The 21,921-nt window shown below is 40.8% G+C and overlaps 1 protein-coding gene across 4 annotated transcripts in view; it reads right to left on the bottom strand.

Annotated features, from left to right (window-relative positions):
• The window catches only part of CEP112 (centrosomal protein 112), a 194,988-nt gene that overhangs the window by 118,362 nt on the left and 54,705 nt on the right, over positions 1-21,921 (bottom strand). For all 4 annotated transcript variants that reach the window (XM_071451527.1, XM_071451526.1, XM_071451529.1 and 1 more), the window contains exons 18-20: positions 17,611-17,746; positions 14,304-14,411; positions 3,142-3,324 (exon numbers count right to left, since the gene is read on the bottom strand). In XM_071451527.1, coding sequence (XP_071307628.1) covers positions 3,142-3,324; positions 14,304-14,411; positions 17,611-17,746 — 427 coding nt within the window. The remainder of the gene's footprint in view (positions 1-3,141; positions 3,325-14,303; positions 14,412-17,610; positions 17,747-21,921) is intronic.

The raw sequence follows: 21,921 nt of genomic DNA, 5'->3' as shown, positions 1-21,921 counted from the left end.
TTATTGACCTACAAGTCAATTTACTCCTCCCCAAGAATTACAACCCCAGGTGAAAAAATCAGAGCAAGACTCCTAAAAATGGAGAAATCCAGACTGAATGCAATCGTTACCCAGAAATTTATCATCAACACAAAAGGTGATACGCTTCAATCAAATTTCTTTCTGGAAAATATATTAGACTTATACTTCACAAAGAAATAATATATTTTTATTTTTAATTAATATCTGGCAAGGCACTCAAATCTTAATTTTTATATTCTAGTTGAGATTAAAGCCTTAATAAATTTATTTATATTTGAATAAAATCTAACTGTTTTGTATAGTGTCTTTCACACCTACGTGAAAGTAGAGACCTTGGATATGCAACAAAAAAACTAAATTAATCTTTACAGTATTAGTAAAAGAAATTGATCTGCAGTACTCAGTCATAGCTGTCTTCAGGAATATAGTGAGAAATACATATTTTAACCACATATATTAAGAAATACGTATTCGCTACTCTTTCATATGGAACAGGATTTAAGAAAGACTTCCAGTGAATACTTTAATAATGGTGCTTTCACATCATTCACCCAACACTGAGCAGATAGGTCCTTCGAACCAAGCTACTCATATGTGATTAACACTAATTATTATTTAAATTTTTTGAATAACCCAGCAAATCCACTTTTCATTTCGCCAAGCAAAATGGCCTCCGCTCCTATTTCATCTCACCTTCGCTGCGACACAAAGCACTCCTAAAAATTACTGCTGTCAAAGATGGTTCCAATTTAACAGGTTTTTAAAATGCAGTGTTGTTAAACACCCATTAAATGAGTGGGTTACCTTTGTTTAGAGCCTGATAAATGTTTCATAAAGGATATTGGCTGTTAGTCACATCACATGTCCAAAACACGCATTTTTAGTAAACATATGTGAAGATTAAAAAAAAAAAAAAATTAAAAATCTGGGCTATAATTCCATAAGAAACACCAGTATTGTCTGTTGAGCTCAGTGCGAAGACGGAGGCGGATTTGAATACAAAGACCAGAGGAAGGAACGAAGAGCAATTTATTTTCCCAAATGGAAAAATCTGCGTCCTTGAAAGCTGGGAGGGTCTCACTAGAATTTAAACAAACAACAGCTCTTCTTGTCAAAGCAACTGCCCTTTCTTCCCTGATTTACATGTCATTCTCATGGCAGCAATGTTCAAACGACTGTACAGGGATATTCAAACTACAAAGAAAAGCTCTGTAAAAAGGCCAAACTCTGCTTTTCAGACTGTTCAGATTCCCCCAATAGCTGTGAAAATTCCCAGCTTTCCACAGAGCACCTGTAGTAGCATCGTTGATCCCCCTGCAAACAGAAAGCACAACCAAACTTTGGGTTCCAACCTTTGCCAGAAACGACCCCCAAGAGCACAAACCAGAGCTGGACTTAGAGACACCTCCCAGTTCTCAGGATTTGCTGAAGAGAGTCCCTTTCCTTTCGTATCCAGTGTTACAGAGCAACAGAGGAACTGGATGAGCACTGGTGTGTAGACAGAATAATTCTATATTTTTGCTCATTCCAAAACTGCCTTCTTTTAACGTGGGAGTTACAGCTCTGCCCTTGTCCGCAAAAAAAAAATAACAACAGCAGAAATGCAGGTGAGAGGAGGCTACAATTCTGAAAAGACACTCGCAAACAGATCCAGAGCTGAGATGAATCTATCTTGGGCCAAAAAGAAAAAATGCAAAGATAAAAACCAATCCCTTGAACCATTTAAGGCTTTGTTCGCTCTTACAATGCAGCGGAAAATAAAAGGCGAGGTTTAATTTTTTTTTCAGAGGCCACCTGAGTATCCCCTGCCCAAGTGTTCACACAAAGTATATCCCGTTTTCATTGGAAAACCACAATGGTGGAAATGGAGAAATAAGTCCTGGCTTTGCAATATACCTCTCAACCTCCCCCAAGAAGCCGTTTGCTTCCTAATGGACTTCCTTAAGCCAGATTTCGATAGTCTGAGCCGTCCAAAGTAAAAAATCAATTGATTTCAAAAGTAAATTTACAATTCAGTTTCATTTAGCTCCATTGGAGGTGTTAGTAAAAGCTACAGCCTACCAGTCTACAGGAAAGTAGAGTGAAAATGCCTCTTAGTCTGAGCCTAACATCTCCTAGGGAAGGTGGTGGTGCGCGGAAAACGTGTCACTAAAGATGCTTTACCAAAATGTCCAGTTTGGGTACAAAATAATCCATGCGTGATAAGCAATTCTAACGCTGCTTAGGAAAGATTATTTTCTGTAAACTCTTTAAACTAGAAAACCACCTTAGTTTTTAGAATATTGCCATTGCAGGCCTTTTTAATAAAGGCTCTTAGGAAAATATACCACGCCGTCCTTACAAAATACATTGAAAAAAAGGCAGTAAGATGGTTTTTGAAGTGAAAACTCATAAAGATCATTTTCCATGCTGACAGTGTGCATTTCATCCAGAAGTTTGAAGAGTCAAATGCTACCTCAGCTGGGGGTTATTCTGCCAAATGGCTTCCAACAGTGACCACAGAGATGGAGGATGGGAGGGGTACGTGTGTGTAGGAAAATAAACGTGATGGTAAGCGACCCCAAACCCACATCATCTTATCAAACATCCGACACACGGAACCAAACGCACAATGCAAATCTAGAATACAAAAACTGAAACAAAAAAGACATGAACAAAAGGAAATAAAGCCATTTGTGAGTTACCTGCAGAGATTTAAAACAAAAAAAAGCACACGAACGAAGCAGATATAATTCACATGGATTTGCCCAGGAAGAAGAAAAGGAGGGGTGACTGTGAGGGCTGGGGGGGAAAAAGAACAGATACCTTTTTTTTCTTAAACAAATCCATCTTGAAAGAAAATGAGACAAGATTATAAATAGGCCGAGTTATAGCGCACCATGGGATTTTTAATCTGGCTACCTGTGGTTTTTGCAGTTAAAGCCCTATTCAGCAGTAGGAAGGGAGGGGGGAAAGCGGAAAAAGAAAAAAAGGAAAAAAAAGAAAATCGAAATCACGTTTATGTGCCAGTTTCGCAAATGCTCCCCCAGCGAGCACCACCAACAATGCTGGCAAACAGGAAACACTCATTATCAGCAATTTCTAATAAGCGGGTGCCTTTCAAGTGTTATTGATCGTTACCTGGCCGTCTCGCTTCCTGCAGTCCTGAGTTTGGCTCTCGTGCTCTGCCATGGCAGCGCGAAGCTGCTTCTCCAGTTTCTCCATCTCCCGTTGATGGTCTCGGACCAGGCATTCGTGTGCTGTGTTGTGCTGCTGGAATAGGTGCGTCTTCTCCTGTTCATGCTCCAGCTTCAGCTCCACTATCTGATTGGACAGGGAGGAGTACAGTTCATCAATAGAACATCCTTGTCGTCATGACAACTCCTCTACAGCTTAATTTCCCCCTTAATTTCATCAAGTTGGCAATTTTATTTTTACGTCACTATTACCTCACCTCTTAAAAAGCCACCATTAGCGTGACAGAATTCCTCCAGACAATCCCAACAATGGAGACAACCGAGCAAATCCAGCGCATCCTTACCCAATTTGTTGGTACAAATGTCGGAAGCGTACGAAAAAATAATATATTAAAAAAAAAAAAAAAAAAAAAAGGGGAGGCATTGTCGCATTGTGTGGCGGGTGCCCCCGTATCCCGCTGCTGCTCCTCACTCAGCAGGACTGAGGATCCTAAATGGTTAATAGGCAGCCTGCTCGCCCCTTCGCTTAAGTATACACACACACAACCCCCCACCCCAGCAATTAAAGCTTTGCAAGAATTCTTTATGATTTCCAAAGCGAACGCTCTTCCTGCGATATTCCTCAACGCTGGCGCATAGAGTTGTCTTTTTTTTTCCCCTTAAATAAAAAAAAAAAAAAAAAGAGCAAGAAAATTATAAAAAAAACAAAGCTCTATTATCCCGTTGTCAGCTACGCTATCCCAACATAAACAGATGTATGTGTTCCAGAAGGGCACCTGCTGTGCCGCAAGCTTGCACCATGATTTCATAAGAAGCCCTCTATTCTCAGGAGCCGTTCCCAGTCCGCACCACACTGGATGCTGTGACCTTGGCCACTCTTAGCCTCTCCCCGCTTGCCTGAATGGCAGCCTGAGACCAAGGGCCTGGTTGCTGCAGCTTTGATATTAATCCTCCCGCCTGCGCACAAAGGCACCCTACCTGGCCTGCACACTGGAGCGGCCAGGCCGCCTTTGAAGCAGGTGATGAATAGGGACGGCAGGAAGCCGCTTCCCCACTGAACTCCGGGCCACACAGCTGCTAAGAACAGTCACTTGGATTTTTCTTCAGTTTTGGTGGATTTCGGAGAAGGAGGAAGGGGGGGAAGGAAGAAAAATAACAAAAAAAAAACGAAAAAAAAAAAAAAGAGAAATCTCTTATCGTGAACATGGTGGGGTATTTTCAGCATGAGAAAGGAAAAAAAGAGCGGACGGGAGGAGCCGCTGTGTGAGCGCCGAGAGCGCCCGGCACCTTATCTTAAAGCTGTAGCATTCAATTCTGGAATGATATCAGCTGGTTGTTCGGCTTCCGCGGGGAAAATTTGAAGCCAAGTTAAAATAAATTTTAAAAAAAAGGGCATTTTCTCAAAGTGCCGATCAGCGTGTTGCAAGTTTAAAAGGGAAACGTGCCGTCCATGCCGTGGTTGGGAGCATCCTTCCACAAACGGAGCAAGGAGAAGAACAGATGCAACACTGCACGGTTTAACGTATCTACATTATTTAATAACACTAAAGAGCTCATTAGGGGATGCCTGAAGTCCCTGCAGGGGTTAACCCCTCACATTTTCCAGGCTAGGCCTGGCATCCTCACACCAAGTTCTTTACGCCAGGTTTTTGCCCAAGGTTTCTGTACAAACCTGGCTTCTCTTGGATGCTTGCGGTGTCCATCCTGTGCCTAAGAGAAAAAGCTGTTGCTCCCTAAAATAACTGTAGAGCCTTTGCCTGATTTAGGAGAAAACATTTTTAGTGTTCCTTTGTAAATAAGACCTGATTAAAAAGAAATCATGTCAACAGGAGAGGCCTTTCCCTTCAAACATTTTGCTGTCTTAATTATTGGGTTTTCAGCTGGCTGTTCCATGTAGGTCTGGGTGAAGGCAGTTTGCTGTGGGGAGCTTCAATTATTGGAGATGTCACTTTTTTGTCAGAAGCCAGGGCAGCAGGCAGGGAACGCGACCCAGAGGGAGCAAGGAACACATCCTGCTTCTCCATCTCTTTACACCTTTACCACACCAACCAAAGTAAATTGTTTTGTTTAGTAATCTCTTCACTTTCAGCATTTATAGACACAAAGATTTTCATCTCATAGGTGGAACAAGCAAAAGGTCCTTCAGCAGGAGGGGTGTCCCCTCAGCTCGTCCATGGCAAGAGAAAGAGTGGTACCATGAGAGGAGGTGTTTTACAAAAGGCAAATTTGTTGAAGAAAAATTTTAAAACCCTCCTCATTTAAAGCTACGTATTCCCCATGATGGTTTTGGTTTGGTACTTTAAGATGTTTCTGGCAGGGAGCAGAGGTGGAGAAACAGGAGAGGAGAGAAAGGATGAGGACCAAAGCATTTTCATCCCTCAGAGGCCTCCACACCCATCTTCCCTAATGAATATTAGCAGGTATTCCACATTCCCAACCAACAAAATAAAGAGCACAAAGTGACTGAGCAGCCATTCCCTGCCCTGGTGAGCACTCCCTGAAGCTCCTGCTCCCCTCAGAACTGCTGCCAAGCACTATGGCTTCTCTTCCACTCCTCCCTCTCCCATTCTTTTATTTTTATTGGATTGTTTTTTTAAAGGAAAAAAATTAACATATACAAAAAAAACGGAAAGAGAAAATCCATGCTGCTTTTCAGCAACAACAGGACTTCATCACAGGAAACTGCATAAAAATTGTATTAATTCTTCACAAACCAGACAGATTCTGTCTACTCTTTGAGGTAGAGAGAGCCTTTATGAATGATATAACAAAACCACCTCCTTCAAAAATTCTGTCATGTTGAGATCTTGCTGCATCTACCCCTTGATGCTGAGCACTTCATCAGATCACATTCAAGTGCCTGCTCCACTCCAGCACTCCAGTGTCCAGGGACAGGCACTGGTAGGTGCTATACATTTCAGCCAGACAAGCAACACGAGGCTCACAATGGGCATTAGGGGCGAGGCTGAAAGGAAACATTCATTAAATAATCGTGTGTGCCCCATTACCATAATCACAGGGCATTCATTGTGCCTTGGATGTTTCCTCATCTTGTTCTCTCAAAGATGAAAATCTCTCATTCCCTTCCCTGTGCATCTGTTCCTGTCTCCAGCCATGGCCTGGACACAAAACCAAGCAGGAATGTCTGTCTGACCTGAGAGAGCCTTTCTTACCACTGCTGTTATCAACTAACACAAATATTTGAAAATTATGATCTCTTCCTAGCTGAATTCTTCATTTTTTGTTTCTACACAGTGTGATAGAACAACGTTCAAGGCAACAGCCAACAGGTGATTTACTAAACTGTCATCAAAATTACACTACTTATTTTTAATTTAGCTTTTAATGACACTATTTATTCTAAATTTATCTTTTAACCAAAATTAAAATTTCCTTATTTTTTGCAGAGAAAAGGATGTTAAGAAGAAAATTAAATTCTTAACAAAGGGCTAAAAAAGAAGAATTGTGCAAGAATTGTGACAGTCCCTTGTTGTTCACTCCCACAAAAAGATGCCAAACAAATCTGGCAGCATGGCTTGTGCCCAGGCCAGTGACAGCTCAGCCAGTGAACACAGGCAGATGGAATTGCACTCACAAGGGGAGGTGCTTTAGGACAATTTGCTAAAACAAGGGACAGTCTAATACAGAGCCAAGGTGAAATCCTGCTGCTGTTAGCACGCCTGAAGAACAGAGATTGACAATAAGCAGCCCACTGATGGCAGGAGATGTTTTCACAAGCCAAAGATTTGTAATTTAATCAAAACCAGCAAATACCTTTTGAAAGTCTCTAATTTAGACAAGGCCTTCTACTACCCAGTTTTTGCTTTTACATCACATGCTAAGTTTAGGCTTTTCAATTTTAGAACAATTTCAACTTGTTCTCAAGAACAAGCACGCCTTTGAAATTCTTTTTAGAGTCCCCAAAGGAGGGAAAGGAAATTAGTTAGCTCACTACCTCTTTGAAAAATGTAACTGCTACAATAAATATTTGACACCAAAGTATGAAAATTCATGTAAATTTATGTCCGCAATTCCAGAAATATTTTAAGTAACACCTATATAAAATATGGTTTTGCAAGGCAGGATGATTTTATAAGCACTGTTTTGGCACGACTGAACTGAGGGCTGGAGAAGCCACCAATGTATTGCATGTGGCACTGAGCTAAATTCACTCTGCAGCACACCTACAGCACGCCTGCTTTCTGCATTTCCATGCTAAAATCATTTAAGTGTTTGTTAATCAGGTGTTTGCATCATTACCCTGCTGAAAACCAGCCCCCAGCCTCTGCCCAGGCAGGGCACAGCACATGATCTGTCCTCAAAGAACAACTGCAGCAAAATGGAGCATTTTCTGTCTCCTAAGCCTATCAATAAACCTGCATGTTCCAGGAGGATATGGGGATTACCCATCCCTGCAAATGCTGCTGCTGAAAGTAATCTGATCTAGCAGCCTGGAGAAGTGAGTGCTAATCATGTTGGGGTCTGGTTTAGCATAACTTTGGGCAGAAAAGGAGCATCTTCACTGCAAGTTAAGGGAGAAAACCAGAACAGAGCACCCTTGCAGCAGGTAAATGAAATGGATTTTAATTTACACTTTTCTGGGGGGAGATTTTTCTGTAAGTTGAAGCACTAAGGTCTCCCAAGATATAAGGGGTGCAATGAGCCAAGGGCAAATGGGACAGTGAAAAATACATCTGTGCAGAAGCACACATTACCACATGTGGGGTAATGTACATGACTTTCTACTTCATTGCAGGCTGCAATAATTTAATTGGTATGACTGTGTTTTCTGTAATACTTACACCTTGTCACCAACTAGTAATAATTCTTTTTCAACTGCAAACTAAGAATTGCAAGAAATTCTCTAAAAGAAACAAGCTGGTCTTTAGCCAAACTGCAGTTTGATTTATCCTCCCCTAAAATAATGCACCTGAATGGTCTCACTCTCACTATATAAAATTATATTCCTGATCTGTACATTTTTACTTATAAAGGCTTTTTAGAATTTTAATATTTTTGAAGTATGGGCAGGACAAACCCCACCTCAATCATTCCATCTTCCCAATCTTCTGGCATGAGTAAATTTGTTTTTAAATCACAGAACCACAGAATTGTTTGGGTTGGAAGGAACCTTTAAAGCTCTTCTGATTCCAAGCCCCTGCCATGGGCAGGGACACCTTCCACTGTTCCAGCTTGCTCCAAGGTCCTGTCCAACCTGGCCTTGGGCACTTCAGGGATGAGGAGTCCTCAACCTCTCTGGGCAACCTGTGCCAGGGCCTTACCACCCTTATGATGGAGAATTTCTTCTGAATATCTAATCTAAACCTGGCTTCCTTCAGCTCAAGGGCATCCCTCCTTGTCCCATCACTACATGCCCTTGTGAAATATCCCTCTCCAGCCCTCTTGTAACATTATACTGTGAATGGAGTTGCATGCCATGATTAAATCCAACTTGGTGCCACGATGAACATCAGGAGGTTCCTCCCCTCCCCTCCTGTCCCCAGCCCACCCACACCACCAAACCCATCGCAGGCTGCAAAGAGAAATATTCCTTTCCAACTGACAGACCTTGAGCCACTGCAAGTGCCTGTCTGCAGCAGGATTTGCTGTATGTAGGCTTTGTTCAGGGATTCAGTTTATCCAAGGACCCTCTTTGAACACAGAGCTGCCTTCCCAGCCTGGCTGTTTACCGCAGGCACCCGTTTGTGTTTCTGGAATCGCCTCCCTCTCCCTCCTCCCCTCCAAGTGGATTCTTTGACTACACAGGGAGCTCAGGCTTTCAACTCTGCATCACACACAACTCAGATGCCTGAAGGAGACCGTGCAAATACCCATCTGTCTGGTTAACAATTCTGTAAACAGCAATGGCACCATGAGAAGATTTCCACCCACTCTTCACTTGGAGGTTAAATTCATCTCCTTTTCCCATTTGTGAGTTTTAGCTATAAAGCAAAAAGTTGATGTTGATTGAAGAAACTATTCCTCAGATATTCTGCACAAATGGTATTCATCTGTGTCTTAGGATGGTTCAAAGGAAACGTTTATGCATCCTAGATTAATTTATTAAATGAAATTTATGCAGCTTGTTGCCAATGACATGAAAAATTTAGAGCTTCTACTAACGTGCTCATTTGGCCTCCTTGCAAGAACAGACTGTATTTCAATTATCTTCGAGTACAGACAAAGAGGAGAGGAACAAAGCTTTTCACAAAGACTCTCTCCTCACAACTAAACCAGCATACTAAAAATGGATTGTGGATCTCTGAAAATAAATGGCCAGGTTAATGTACAGCTAAGAAATGCTTGGGACATCGGTCTGTCCAAGGAACAGCGTATTTCAAACTGGGCTTTGCAAGTGTTTCCTTCACTTGGGTGGGTAACAGATTGGTAAATGAGACACTAAAAGACCAGAAAATGAAGAACAAGGCCAGAAAGAAAGCCAGGATGGAAGTGTAGAGGCAGGAACTCCTAACAGAGCAAGGGTATGGGGACAAAGCGAGCTGGAGGTGGAGCTTGTTATCTCTATTAGTGTTAATTAGTAAGTGAATGTTTTGCCTGAGAGAACCTCACTCTTTTCTTTAAATTAACCTCACTAGGAAGTTATAAAAGACAAAAAGATCTACAGAATATTCTTCTTCTCCTATCACTAACACTTTTCTCTGCTCCAACACACTGCTAAAACAAGAACTGTGTCCCAGCAGCACCTCAGATGTTGTCCTTGCTGCTGGCAGGTAACATTACAAACATGCTTTTTTCACTTTTAACAAGCTATTTTGCACTTCTTTACTTCACTTTCTTTATTATAAAAGGCATATTTAAACTTAACCACACCTTTGTCTTGCTGCCAACTTAAAGGCATCGTCTATTGACTTGTCTTTAGCATGATTTCAAAGTAATTTCATTAAATACCCAGGAAAATATTTCTGAAGGTGTCTCTTTCTTCCCTATTTGGATTCATAGGACAAGATGACAACTCTAATTTCTTCATAACTTTTACAGAAGTCAGAACCCAACAATAAATGTCACAAGAAAGGATTTCCTGAGATATAGGGTGATTCTTCAGCTATCATGTAACAACTTTCCACTTTCCTATGGAAGCATGAATAATTATTTTTAAAGGGAATAAACACAGTTAAAGATGAACCAAACCAAAAGGATTATTTATATATTTAGGCTGGGATTTAATCTCAGAGAGTATGGTCATGATTCATCAGGTAACCCCATCCTGCTATGACAATAACTCATCAACTGGTTTGTTGTGTGTTCCCTTCCTGCTGGAAAATAAAATTTCCTAGGCTTTGGCTCTCTTACTAATCTTGCATCTCATTTATTTCACATTCACTCAGTCACTTCAGCAACTGTTCACAGCAAAAAATGGGTGTAACAGTGATCACAGTTATTATTAACGGTTTGGGGGGGTTTTTAAAGGACAAGCTAATATCATTTAAGCATTAGGATGACATTGAGTTCACTGGGATTGTTCCATTCTCAACAATTTATGAAGATCTGCTTGAAACAAAGGTGTGCATGTACTTGAGTGTGCTGGGGAATGTCCCTGCATGAAGCCCTGTCCCACCACTGCCATGGAACCACCACTCCCCACTAGAGATGTGCTCTCAGAAAGTGCTCAACTGACAAGGATATGGGAAAAAAACCCAGCAAATCCCTTAACTTTTCTGTCAAATTTGACTAAAATCCATTACTGTAAAGCCTGGGCACATGATCTTTCAAACATTTGGGCTCATAGAAGATGAACTCATCAGAAACACTTCCCAGGTATTTTGAGCTGGACTGAGGATGCAATTAGAAAGTAGGGGGAAAAATGAAAAAAAAGAAAAAAGGGAGGGGGTGCAAAAAACCAAACAACCTTTCTTCCTGTGCTGACAGTGCCATAAAGCCCAACTACAGATACTGCAACCGTTTCAAAGGCAGGAAAGGCTGAGGCCTTCACTGTGCTGTCCACTGGCTTTGAAGTGCCGAAAGCAGCTGCTCCCAGCAGATAGGAACTCTGGTGCTGCTGGAGTTTTTTTTTTTTCCTTCAAAATATACTTTCAAATCTAACAGCTGCAAGTAGAACAAAGTTGAGCTAAAGTATATTTAAAGAAGAAAAAAAAAAAAAAGCCACCAGTTTCTCTCTCTGAGAGTGTTCTCAGTGGATACTTCAAAAGCAAGTGGCACCGAATCAGATGGAGCTGGAACCAGGAGGGACATGTGACAGCTGAAACCAAATACTGCAGGATCCAAAAGTTCCTTTTTGCTTTATTAATGGATTTGAGTGCATTTGAAAAACGAATAAAATATTAAGTGCTGTGGTTTTTTCCTAATTATTTTTGAAGCAAATGACAAAGATAAATAAATATCAATGTATTGGGGTATTTGTTGTAATAAATATCAGATAAATATCAATATATGTCTAATCTTCAGGCAGAACAATCTTTCAGCCCCACAATGAACAGTCCATGTTCATACCAATAATTGTTTTGAAATCAGTATTCAAGCAGAGTCCTGTGGTATCAACCATTCAGACAAAGCAGAGAAGTTAAACCAGTGTTCCAAGTGCCTACACTCCCAAAATGTCTCTCAGACTGGGGAATTGGATAACATATCAGTTAATTTGGTTCTTTATTACCAATCTGATTAAAATTAGGGACAACTGAATTGTCCAGGTTGCCATCAGTGCTACCCCTGCTACTCACCATGAAAGCCAACAAAAAATAAATCTGTAGGGCAATTTCCCTTCCCTTTTTATGTCTAAATTTCATTTGACAATTAGATTCAGACACTTGAGGCAGAACATCTCGAAGCAATCACTACATTTCTCAGGTAGCTAAAATATCCAGGTTTTTGGTTGGGTGTCTATTTCCAACTGGAAGTCTGCTGGAGCCCTGTCAAAATGTATCCCCACTTTGAATTCACTGCTCTATTTAAACACTTTAAATCAGTCTGCTCCTTGCCAAGTAACAACCAAAGAAATATGCAGTAAAACAAGGCAAGAAAAAGTCTGCTTTAAAAATGGTTTAGAAGTTCTGAAGCATAAATAGAGAGCAGTGCAGAGAAACAGAAGTTGGAAGTACTGAAAGGAAATTTTAAGAGTGGAAGAACTGAGCTCATCCTGCTCCGTGGTGGGGCTGGAGGGGCTTTGTGCCTCCCAAAAGAGCCTCACTCCCAGTGATAACCCCCCACAATCTGCAGGAAGGGGCACGTGTTCTTCATGCTCACCAGCTTTCAAAGAACATTCCAGATGAAGGACAAAGAGAAATAGATTTTTAAAAAGGGCATAAACAGGATTCCACTGAAAATTCTTCTCAGGCTCTCATTGTTTAGCTGTTTAGCGCTGAAACCCTCGGGTTCCAGTGCTGTCTCATAAAGCTTAGCTGTTCTTTCTTAGAGTAAAAACAGCTATCCTAAATAAAATAAATGGGAAGCAGTAAAATCTCAGTGAAAAAAGCTTTCACTGATGTTTACCACAACATCAACTATGTTACAGAATAGATTCACCAAAAAATTTTTAACTCTCATATTAATTTCTTGCTTTGTGGGGTTTTTTTGACACAGTCAAATATAAGAAGACACATAAAACCAAACCATGACAATATGAGACACTATCATTTGCCTTTAGTGTGCAAAGTCAGCTGAATATTGGCAGAAAATTTTATCTATGGCTTGGTGGATGTTACTATGGATAGTAAAAAAAATTTACCATTTGTAGGTAGAACAGGAATGTTGTAACTCCTGATACACTGCAGGTTAGCATTTATCTCTACAGATTAAAATCTGGGATGGGAAAATGGGAACAAAATCTTTTAATAAATGCTTACTTGGGACTTTAAAGATGCACTACAAATTATGAGAACTGTAAAGAAAAAATGTGAGCCAACCATATGCCTAAAATGATGTGAAAATACTAAATATAAATTCATTTAAGGCAGATGTCAACTGACCCTGACAGCCCCATCACCCTCCTTTCAGCAAGTCCCTGGCACACCAAACTTCCTCACCTTTCCTGCACAAATCCCCAGTATCTCTGACTATTTCTGAATCACTAAATGCAGGAATCACCATAAATAACATCTCCCAGTTAAGCTGAACACCTGTGAGATGTCCCTCACCCTTCCAGAGGCCAACGTGTCACCTCTGTCAGGTGGCAGCACAAGTGGTGACGTTGCTTTGATCTGACCCAACAAAATCCCTTCTGTTCCAAGAGCCACACACAAAACACACCATTGTTCCTCCCCAGCACAGAGAAGGGGTCTCTCAACACCTCCCAAAGTGATCTTGCTCCTTAATTCCCTGAAAAAGCCCCTTCCAGATGGACCAGAGCAGGCCTGGCTCCAAAGCCAACCGCAGCGTTTCATCCTCTCACGGCACAGAAGATAAACAGAAATGAAACCACATTTCCCTGCTGGAAATGCAAGCTTAGATCCACACAAGAACAGTGATAAGAGAGAACTTTCATGGATTAACCACCTCATTCCTACAAAGTACTAAAAACCCCCTTTCAATCCTTCAGCAGGTGTTACCAACAAAGGCCACTTTAATTTCATGACCAAGTACCAGCTCACACCCATGTCTGGTGCTGCTCCTTAGCTCCCAAGCCTGTGTCATGCAATAATTTCTCTCCTTCTGCTTTTTCCCCCTTTACATTTCACAGCAGTACTGAACAAAACTTTCTTGTCTCCACCCAAACGTTTCCTGAGTATTTCCCAACCCTGAAATTACGTTACAAAGAAGAAAATCACGTTCAGTGGGCCAAAACAAGCATTCAAACGAACACTCCCCGTGTCAAAAATGATAAAAAGAAAAAACTGCTGTTTCTTGACATGAAGAGAAACAGATAATGCATTAAATAATTGAACCTGGTGATTATGGAAATAGGTGTTGCCACCTGTAAGCCTGGGAAACAATTTGAAAAGAGTCGGAGGTACAAAGAGCTGTGAAGAGGAAACAAAAAGTATTTTCTGTGTAGAAAATACTACATCCCCCTCCATCACAAAACTCTGCATATCTATAAATGGTGTTTTTATAGGAAGGACAGCTACACACAGTGACCTACAGCTGCAGGAAGGGTGTTTGCTCCCCTCCACCTGGAGGAGCAAAGCAACTGACCTGTTGTTCATATCCTTTCTTGATCTCATCCAACTGCCAGGAGAATTCTTTGGCTTGCTTTTCCCGAAGCAATTTTGATCTGCTTAGATCTGCTTCAACCTCTGCCATCTACATGGGAAAAGAAAGGGAATATTTAATTTTTTTTTTTTTTTTTTTTAAAAAGGCATAGCTTGAAATGTTCTGACATTTCTACAGTTGTTTGTAAACCATCAAAGAGGAGAATATCACTTGTTGGGAATGATAACAACACCATTTGTATGTGGTGAAAATGAATATTCAGTCTCTACAGGATTATTAGTTACTCAAGGACATAGTGATCACTGTTATGCCACTCCCTAATTACAAAGGATTGGCTCCGTTTTTCACTCAACAGTGCTGAATATCCCATCAAAATTAAGGGAATGTTTTCTCTAGACATATTTAAGACTCAAATATATTTCACTTAAAAATACACTGCCTGTGGAAATTCAAGGGAAATCATGTGCGAGTCAGAGCATAAACTGCACAATTAAAGCAAGTTTACATTAAATCAGAAAATAACTTTAAATAACTTAAAAGAGAATTATTTGGCTGCAAGTGAAGTCCTCTGAAGATAGTCATCGCCTATGAATAATGAGTCCCACAGATTCCAGCACGCAGCATCAAGGAAGCAATTTCACAACTCAATTAACAAAGGCTTTTGTATCAAAAGCACAACTGTTAGCTGTGCATCAGGCATGTTTCCAAGGGAATATATATAAATATATATATGTAACTCTGCTGCACTGCACACTCATCAATGACTTTTAGATCTAGATCCCAACATAAACAGTGAATAAACTGTGTCCCTAAAAAGGGAAAAGAAGTGGAAGGGTTTGAAGGACCACAAACCCATCTGCTACACAAAAAGAAGAAACCCATGAATTTCTGAACCACAAGCCAAAATCCTGCTTGGCCTAAGGGAGTGCTCAGTGTTCAACAGATGTCTGTGCCAATTGGCCTGGACATCACTCCCCAGCCAGGAAGGAGGAGAAAAGGCAGCACTCAGAGTGGGAAAAGCATTTTATTGCAGAGTACTCCAGCAGGAAAGGAAGGGGCTGGAGTAGGAGCAGCTGGCCACATAGAAAGTGGAAAAAGAGAGCAGGGAGGAAGCAGCTCCTGAACCTCACTGCTATCATCTGCCATTAAGAAAAGGGACTGAAATCAATGTTTTATGAATAATTTTCTTCTGGCTCCAAACTTACTCAAATTGCATATCCATGGCCATATTTTACTCAGGTTAATAAAACCCAGAAAAAAATAACAGATCTTGTTACTGCACTAAACGAGTTGTTTTGTTTTTTTTTTTTTTGAGAGAATGAAAATGTTCTAAAAAAATAGTAAAAACATATGCAAAGATGCTTTAAATCCACTGGATTCTGCAGTTTATTCATTAGGTCACATTCATCTATTTCCAACAAAGTTTTCTGATCATTGTTTGCCAAACTCAGGAAGCCCCAGATCTACAGTGCCATGACATAGTCTATGTAATATTTTAATTAGCACTGGAAAAAATGCAGATCTTGCAGTTAAACACGTGCCATCCACCCACCAGTGGACATCAGGTGACTCTTAATAATCACAAGCTTGACAAAATAGGAAGCAGATGACAAAATAAATGATATTATCATAGAGCCAAACTAGAGAATCAAATATTGATTGCAACAACTGAAAATGACCCCATCCTACTTGTCTCCATAATTAACTTTATCTCACACAAAAAATGGGTTTAAAGCCCAGTATTCCTAATGCAGATAAAAGGACAGTGTTGCTATGGCTACTGCAGTTGTTTTGTAAGTAATCCATCCCACCTCAGCACAAAACACAGAATTTTCCAGTATGTTCCAATGTACTGGGGGATTTATCTCAGAGTATGGGGATGCAGAGGAATGAGAAAGGCCAAAGCCATGAAGAGAGAGCTTCAGCAGTGTTCCTTTGATGTATTTCCTTGGATTTCCTTGGTTCCTGTAGAATAGAACCACTCAACTGTACAATATCATTTAGTATTTCTAGATTTTAACACCCCAGCAGGGAAAGAGTAAACCTCTGGCTGATTCATGGAGTACAGCAAAATTGATTTTCAAAATTTCCCAGAATGCAGCAATATTCTGAAGGAAATTTACTGTCATTTTAAAATTACAGTTGACTATGTTTTCCAAATTCTTTTGCACTTTCTTATGTTTTGGATTGGTTTTCTTTGCTGAAAGTTTTTTTAAGTGAATGAAACTATTATTAGCTTTTCTAGAATTAGACAACATCCCTTTCAGATCAGAACTAGGATATTATTTTAAGTTATCATGAAGAAATTGCAGGAGGGCCTTACAGTACAGAAAATGTCAGATTAAAATCGTGGGATTTGTTGTATTGCCCTCGTGGGTCTGGTTTGCTGAACACATCTTGCTTTTATAAATTTGTTCTGGCTTTTTTTTTTTTAATTTCCAAATTCTATTATTCACTGTCTGCATGGGTCTTAAAACTATCAGCAGTGAAGATTTTCAAAAAGCTTTGAGAACTACAAAAAGGGAATTTCCTCAGTCCTAAGGCAGCACCCTCAGCCACCCATTCCAGTCCCAGCCTGTAGCACCCTCCTGTCAGCAGCAAGGTTTGGTCAAGACAGGTGAGGCTGGAACTTGTAATCCAGAATTACAAGCTGGAGTTCTGTCTGTTAATCTCAACCACACGAGGAGTTAGGAAATATCCCTTCTCTCCCCTTTTTTTGATCACCTATTGCTTGTTCCTCCTTTCTTTCACTCCTTGGGCTGCTTTTATAAACTCCCAGGAGAATGGTTTAACTACTGTTTGCTCCATAAGAAATTTAAGCCACTAAACTCCCTGATTTTCAGGGGCAGAAAAGCGGATTTTTCCATCCTCTGCACATGACTGCCAGCAGCCACCATGGCTCTGCCCCTGTTTGGGCTCAAACTGATTACAGGAGCTCATTAATGGAAGACAGAGTCGCTGGGAAAAGAGTAGGAAGAGCCACATTTAAGTGGGAAATGACAAGCGTTGTTCCATAGGGTGTACAAACTAACCCTTTATACTCTCACTCCTGAAAAATCCCTAATCAGTATCATAACTGCAGATATCTTTATAACAATGACAATTCTGGCTTTGTCAGAAAGATGAAACACCCGCCACCATCCCTTTCTGACTCGCTGCAAAGACACTACATTGTGCAAGATTTTGATGTAGCACTCTCAAGTGGAGCATGTTTCTGGCATTATAAGATCAGAATCCGCTATCCCACTGCGCCAGAGTTTCAGAAAGGCTGGCATTGTGACCTCCTCACCCGCTGTTTCATTTCTGCAGAGTCTTTCTCTGAGTTCAGCTCCACCTGCCGCTTAAACTCCTCCAGGGCAGCGCCTGCCTGCTGGGCCTGCAGCCTCTGTACCTCCGTCACCCGCCTCAGCTGCTCCTCCTTCTCCCTAGAAAGTCACAGAAAATTTTCAGAGTTCAAGTATCAAATAAAAGAACAAGTGTGCTGGTGTAAAAGAGAGGCCTTTAACCCGATCAGTTTAAAATAGTATTCAGATTTCAATTTCCTGTCCCAGCTTCTGCCCAACTTCCCTTTGCAGGGCTTTGAAGAAGGCGATGGAAGGCCGGAGTTATTTTCGCTTTCTCCGATTGAATTTCACACGCCCAAACACGGCGTCCACAGCTCACAACAAAACCTCCACCTTCAAAGTCTCTCTTCCTTTCAATGGCTCTCTACCCACTGTAGAACCTCTTTTATTAATCTCATCTAATTAATAAAATTTAATAATAGTAACAATGAATAAATACTAACAAATTAGATTTCATTAAATTAAACACCCCCAATACTTAAACAAAACTCTTTTTAACATGATTGCCTTTCCAGATTAGAAAAAAAAACAAAAACAAAAAACCAAGAAAATTATCCCAGCACCATCTTTGCTCAGACAAGGTGCAGGATTATTCCCTGCTTGTCATAAATCAAAATGCAAAGCAGGGCAATGCGTGACACGTGGTTCCTTCTTAATCTATTAGAGAGCCATAATGCTGTGATATCTATTCAGCCTTTACAGTAATGACAGATGTTAAATCTCTGTGCAAAGATATTTCATATCAACAGCCTACACTATTTGACATATTAAACCTGATACATCTATAGAAATCAGGCTGGGTTTCTTCAGACTGGATGGTACATCAATAGTAATGTTTCTGTAACATTTTATGTACATTCACATACACATGAAAAGATAGAGACATTCACTATATTAACACAACACAGAGAAAAATTCAGGTAACTTATGAATATTTCAGATGTGAGTACTCAAATATTACTAACTTTTATTAACTTTTTACTGGTTTTGTTATTAACTTTTTGTGACATGTTTCTACTCCCACAGGTCAGCAGAGCTGCCTGACTTTGTGTTCAGACACTGGAGAACACGATGGTGGCATCCAGGGACAAAGCTGGCTCCACCCATGGCTTGTAACAGAAGACACATTCAAACGGACCTGGGGCTGACATTTTCATTTTGCAGGCAGAGGAAGTACCTCACGATAAATTTCCCATTTTGACAGAAATTATTTCCATATAAAACAAAGAATCTGACACGTAAGAGACGGAAAAGCCCAGTTAATTCATCTCGTCTGTCACCTTGCCAGCCCTGGAGGAGCTGCTGCAGCACTGAGAGAGCCTTTCAGAAAGGTCAGGAAGCTGCCAAGCCCAAAGTTACAGTATTCACATCCTCTTCTGTGGTTTGCAGACCAGACTTTGACAATAGGACAAAGAACATAATCCTACATCTTCACAAAGAGGCTGTTTGCAGTGCAGGAGAGCAGGGTAATTCCATCAGCAAAGACATCAAAGAAATGCCACAAGCCCTGAGTCAGTACATTGCTGTTTATGTCTAGAGGTTTTTTTCATGATGTATATTAAAAAAAAGATTTTATTTTGGCACCTCACTCACAGCTGATGGGATAATTGGGAATAGGGAGACTGCTCCTCTCCTTACAGAAAAAGGAAAATACCTTTTTTCCTCAGCAGAAACTGGAGAAAATGGAACAAAATCCTGTACCACAGTTTTGATGATGATTGTTTTGGGGTTTTGGTTTTGTGTTCTTAGAACACCTGTGCAAATTTTCTTCAAATTTGCTAGAGAGCATCCACCACCCCTCCAGATATGTTTTATTTCCACAGCCTCATCGATTCCATTTCCCACACTCCCTTTAGGGGGAAGCACATCTGTGTTAATCTAAGCCATCACATTCCCCACTCATTTATGAGACAATACAAATTATTCAGCAAAAAAACATCACCAAAATCAACATTTCTTTCCTCATCTAAACTCAAATGGCAAAATACCATTTCGGGTTTAAATTCCTCCCACAGAGGATCCAAAGGATCCAAATCCCAAGTACAAAACTCCTCCACCATTCCTCAGAATGGGCACACCAGTGACACCTCCAGGGCTCAAAGTGATAGGAACTGTCTGACAGATCAGTTTTCCATCTGCTCCTGCTGTTTGGCTCAGTTATCCCCCAAATCCCACATTCCAGGGAGCTGCTGAATACAGGTATTTTTAATTTTACAGCTGTTTGACACTGAACTACATTAAGCACATGACTCCCCTCTCCCAGAACAAAATCTACCTCAGAGAGAAGAATATAAAGAGCTCTGGCCACGTTTGTTACCTTGGTGGGACCATGGGGAGGGGAAAATGTCCACTTCTCCTCCCAAAGATCCATAATTCAGCAATGGGCCCTGGATAACAAATCTCTCTCCCTGCAAAACACATCTAAGAATTCACTCCACAGTGGAAGCAAAACCAAAACTCGAAGCTTTTTCAAACACATCCACACTGCCAAGTGTCACAAGACACTGGGACAGCAGCTTAGGTCCAGTCAGATGAAAACACAACAAATCTAAACATGAAAGGACAAGATATCAGGCCTTGTGCTCATAGTCAGGCTCCAAATTTATGCATCTTCTTCCTCAGGAAGATATTTTCATTTTGAAATATTATGATGTAAACTTCTAGGAATGTGGTTTTATGCACCTTCCTTTCTTTTAGGACTTAATCCCATGAATAAATGCAACATCTCATTATAAGCAGGAAAAAAACTTCATTTTTAAGGATGTGGGAGCCAGCACTCTCTGTTTTTTGTGCAGTTCAGATTTGTACAGAAGCTTAGAAAACCTGAACAACAATGGCCCTCGGTTCACAAATATAAGAAAAGCTTCACTTTCTTTCCCAAGACACTGAGCAATGTGCCTTGCATGAAGCACTAAAATATTCACTTTGAAGATTATTTTTTTCAGTTGGACCAGTTGTGGGGCCCAGTACAATACAATTACATCACTTAAATCCCCTAAAGCTGAGCCGGCCTGAATATGGAAACAGGGTGAATTTACTCTTTGCCCCCAGTTTAAAAAGCAGCAAATTCCTTTTGTTTCAGTGTGTAAAGGACATGGCAATGGAATGAGGAGTCTTACACAGCACAAATCATCTCAGGGAAAGTTGACTGTGAAGTCCAGAATTTCAATTTCAGAAATCAGCACCCTGAAGTGCACTGATGAGAAATACAAATATTTTATGTGCTTCCTCTTCATGCTTAAGCATAAATATTTGTCTTGCTCTGTAAAATGTCTTCCAAGATGTAACAACTAAATGCAGTGAGACTTTACAGCACTGCACTAAGGAAACACAGGGAAATTAATGGGTTAACAGGAAAGGTTAATTAAGTTTGGAATGTCCCCCAAATGTTGGATGTACCAACACCTTCCTGGAGGGCTCCCAAAATCCCCTGAACAACAGCAAGGGCTCACCAACAGCTCAGGGAGCAGGAGATGCACCTGGCTGGGTCTCAGCCTCATCAGGAAATGAAAACCCTTCAGACATGAAGTGCCAGCACACACTGAGCACATTTTACCCCCAAGGCTGCACAGGGACAGAGTTTCACATCCCAGCAGCAAATCCACACCCAAGTTCCCTGTGTGTCATGCAGAGAGATTTTCAGAGGAAAATAGCAATAGGCTGTGAAACTCTTCATGATTTCTTATAAAATTATACCAGGCTTTAATTCACAAATAGGCAAATTCTTCCTCAGGTTTTCAGAACCTGCTGGCAGCACAGCCCATTGAATCCCAAGTGTACTGGAGAACAGCAGCAGAGCAAGGGATTTCCAGAAGGATAGATTTTGCCACTGAATAAGCTTCTGAAACTTAAATTCTGATGGACTCCACAAGAGGGAGAGGCTCCATCCCTTGTCTAAGTCTCTCTCAGGTTGTTATGACTCTGGGTTATGCCTGGAAATAAACAGGAATCCCAGAATTCCAGAATTCCCACACTGAGTCCAACTCCCTGCTTCTCACAGGGCTACTTAAAACTAAATCACCAAAACTCAAATCATCACAAAGGCTACTTAAAACTAAATCAAATGACTGAGAGAAGCTGAGGGATGGGAAAAGCAGAGTCATGGCTGAGCCTGCAGCCCCACTGCTGCTGCTGGGATCTGCTGGGAAAGGCCAGGCTGTGCTGCCATTCCCACATTACACAAACTCTAATCCTGTGTACTCAGATTTGCTGTACTCACACATGTCTTCAAGCATTCCTCCCTCTCCATCTTAAAT

Source organism: Agelaius tricolor, unplaced genomic scaffold (assembly GCF_023055355.1).
Source record: "Agelaius tricolor isolate 1412-34295 unplaced genomic scaffold, bAgeTri1.0.p SCAF_32, whole genome shotgun sequence".
In the NCBI taxonomy this organism is placed as follows: Eukaryota; Metazoa; Chordata; class Aves; order Passeriformes; family Icteridae; genus Agelaius; species Agelaius tricolor.
This window is presented reverse-complemented; position numbering and strand designations above follow the sequence as displayed.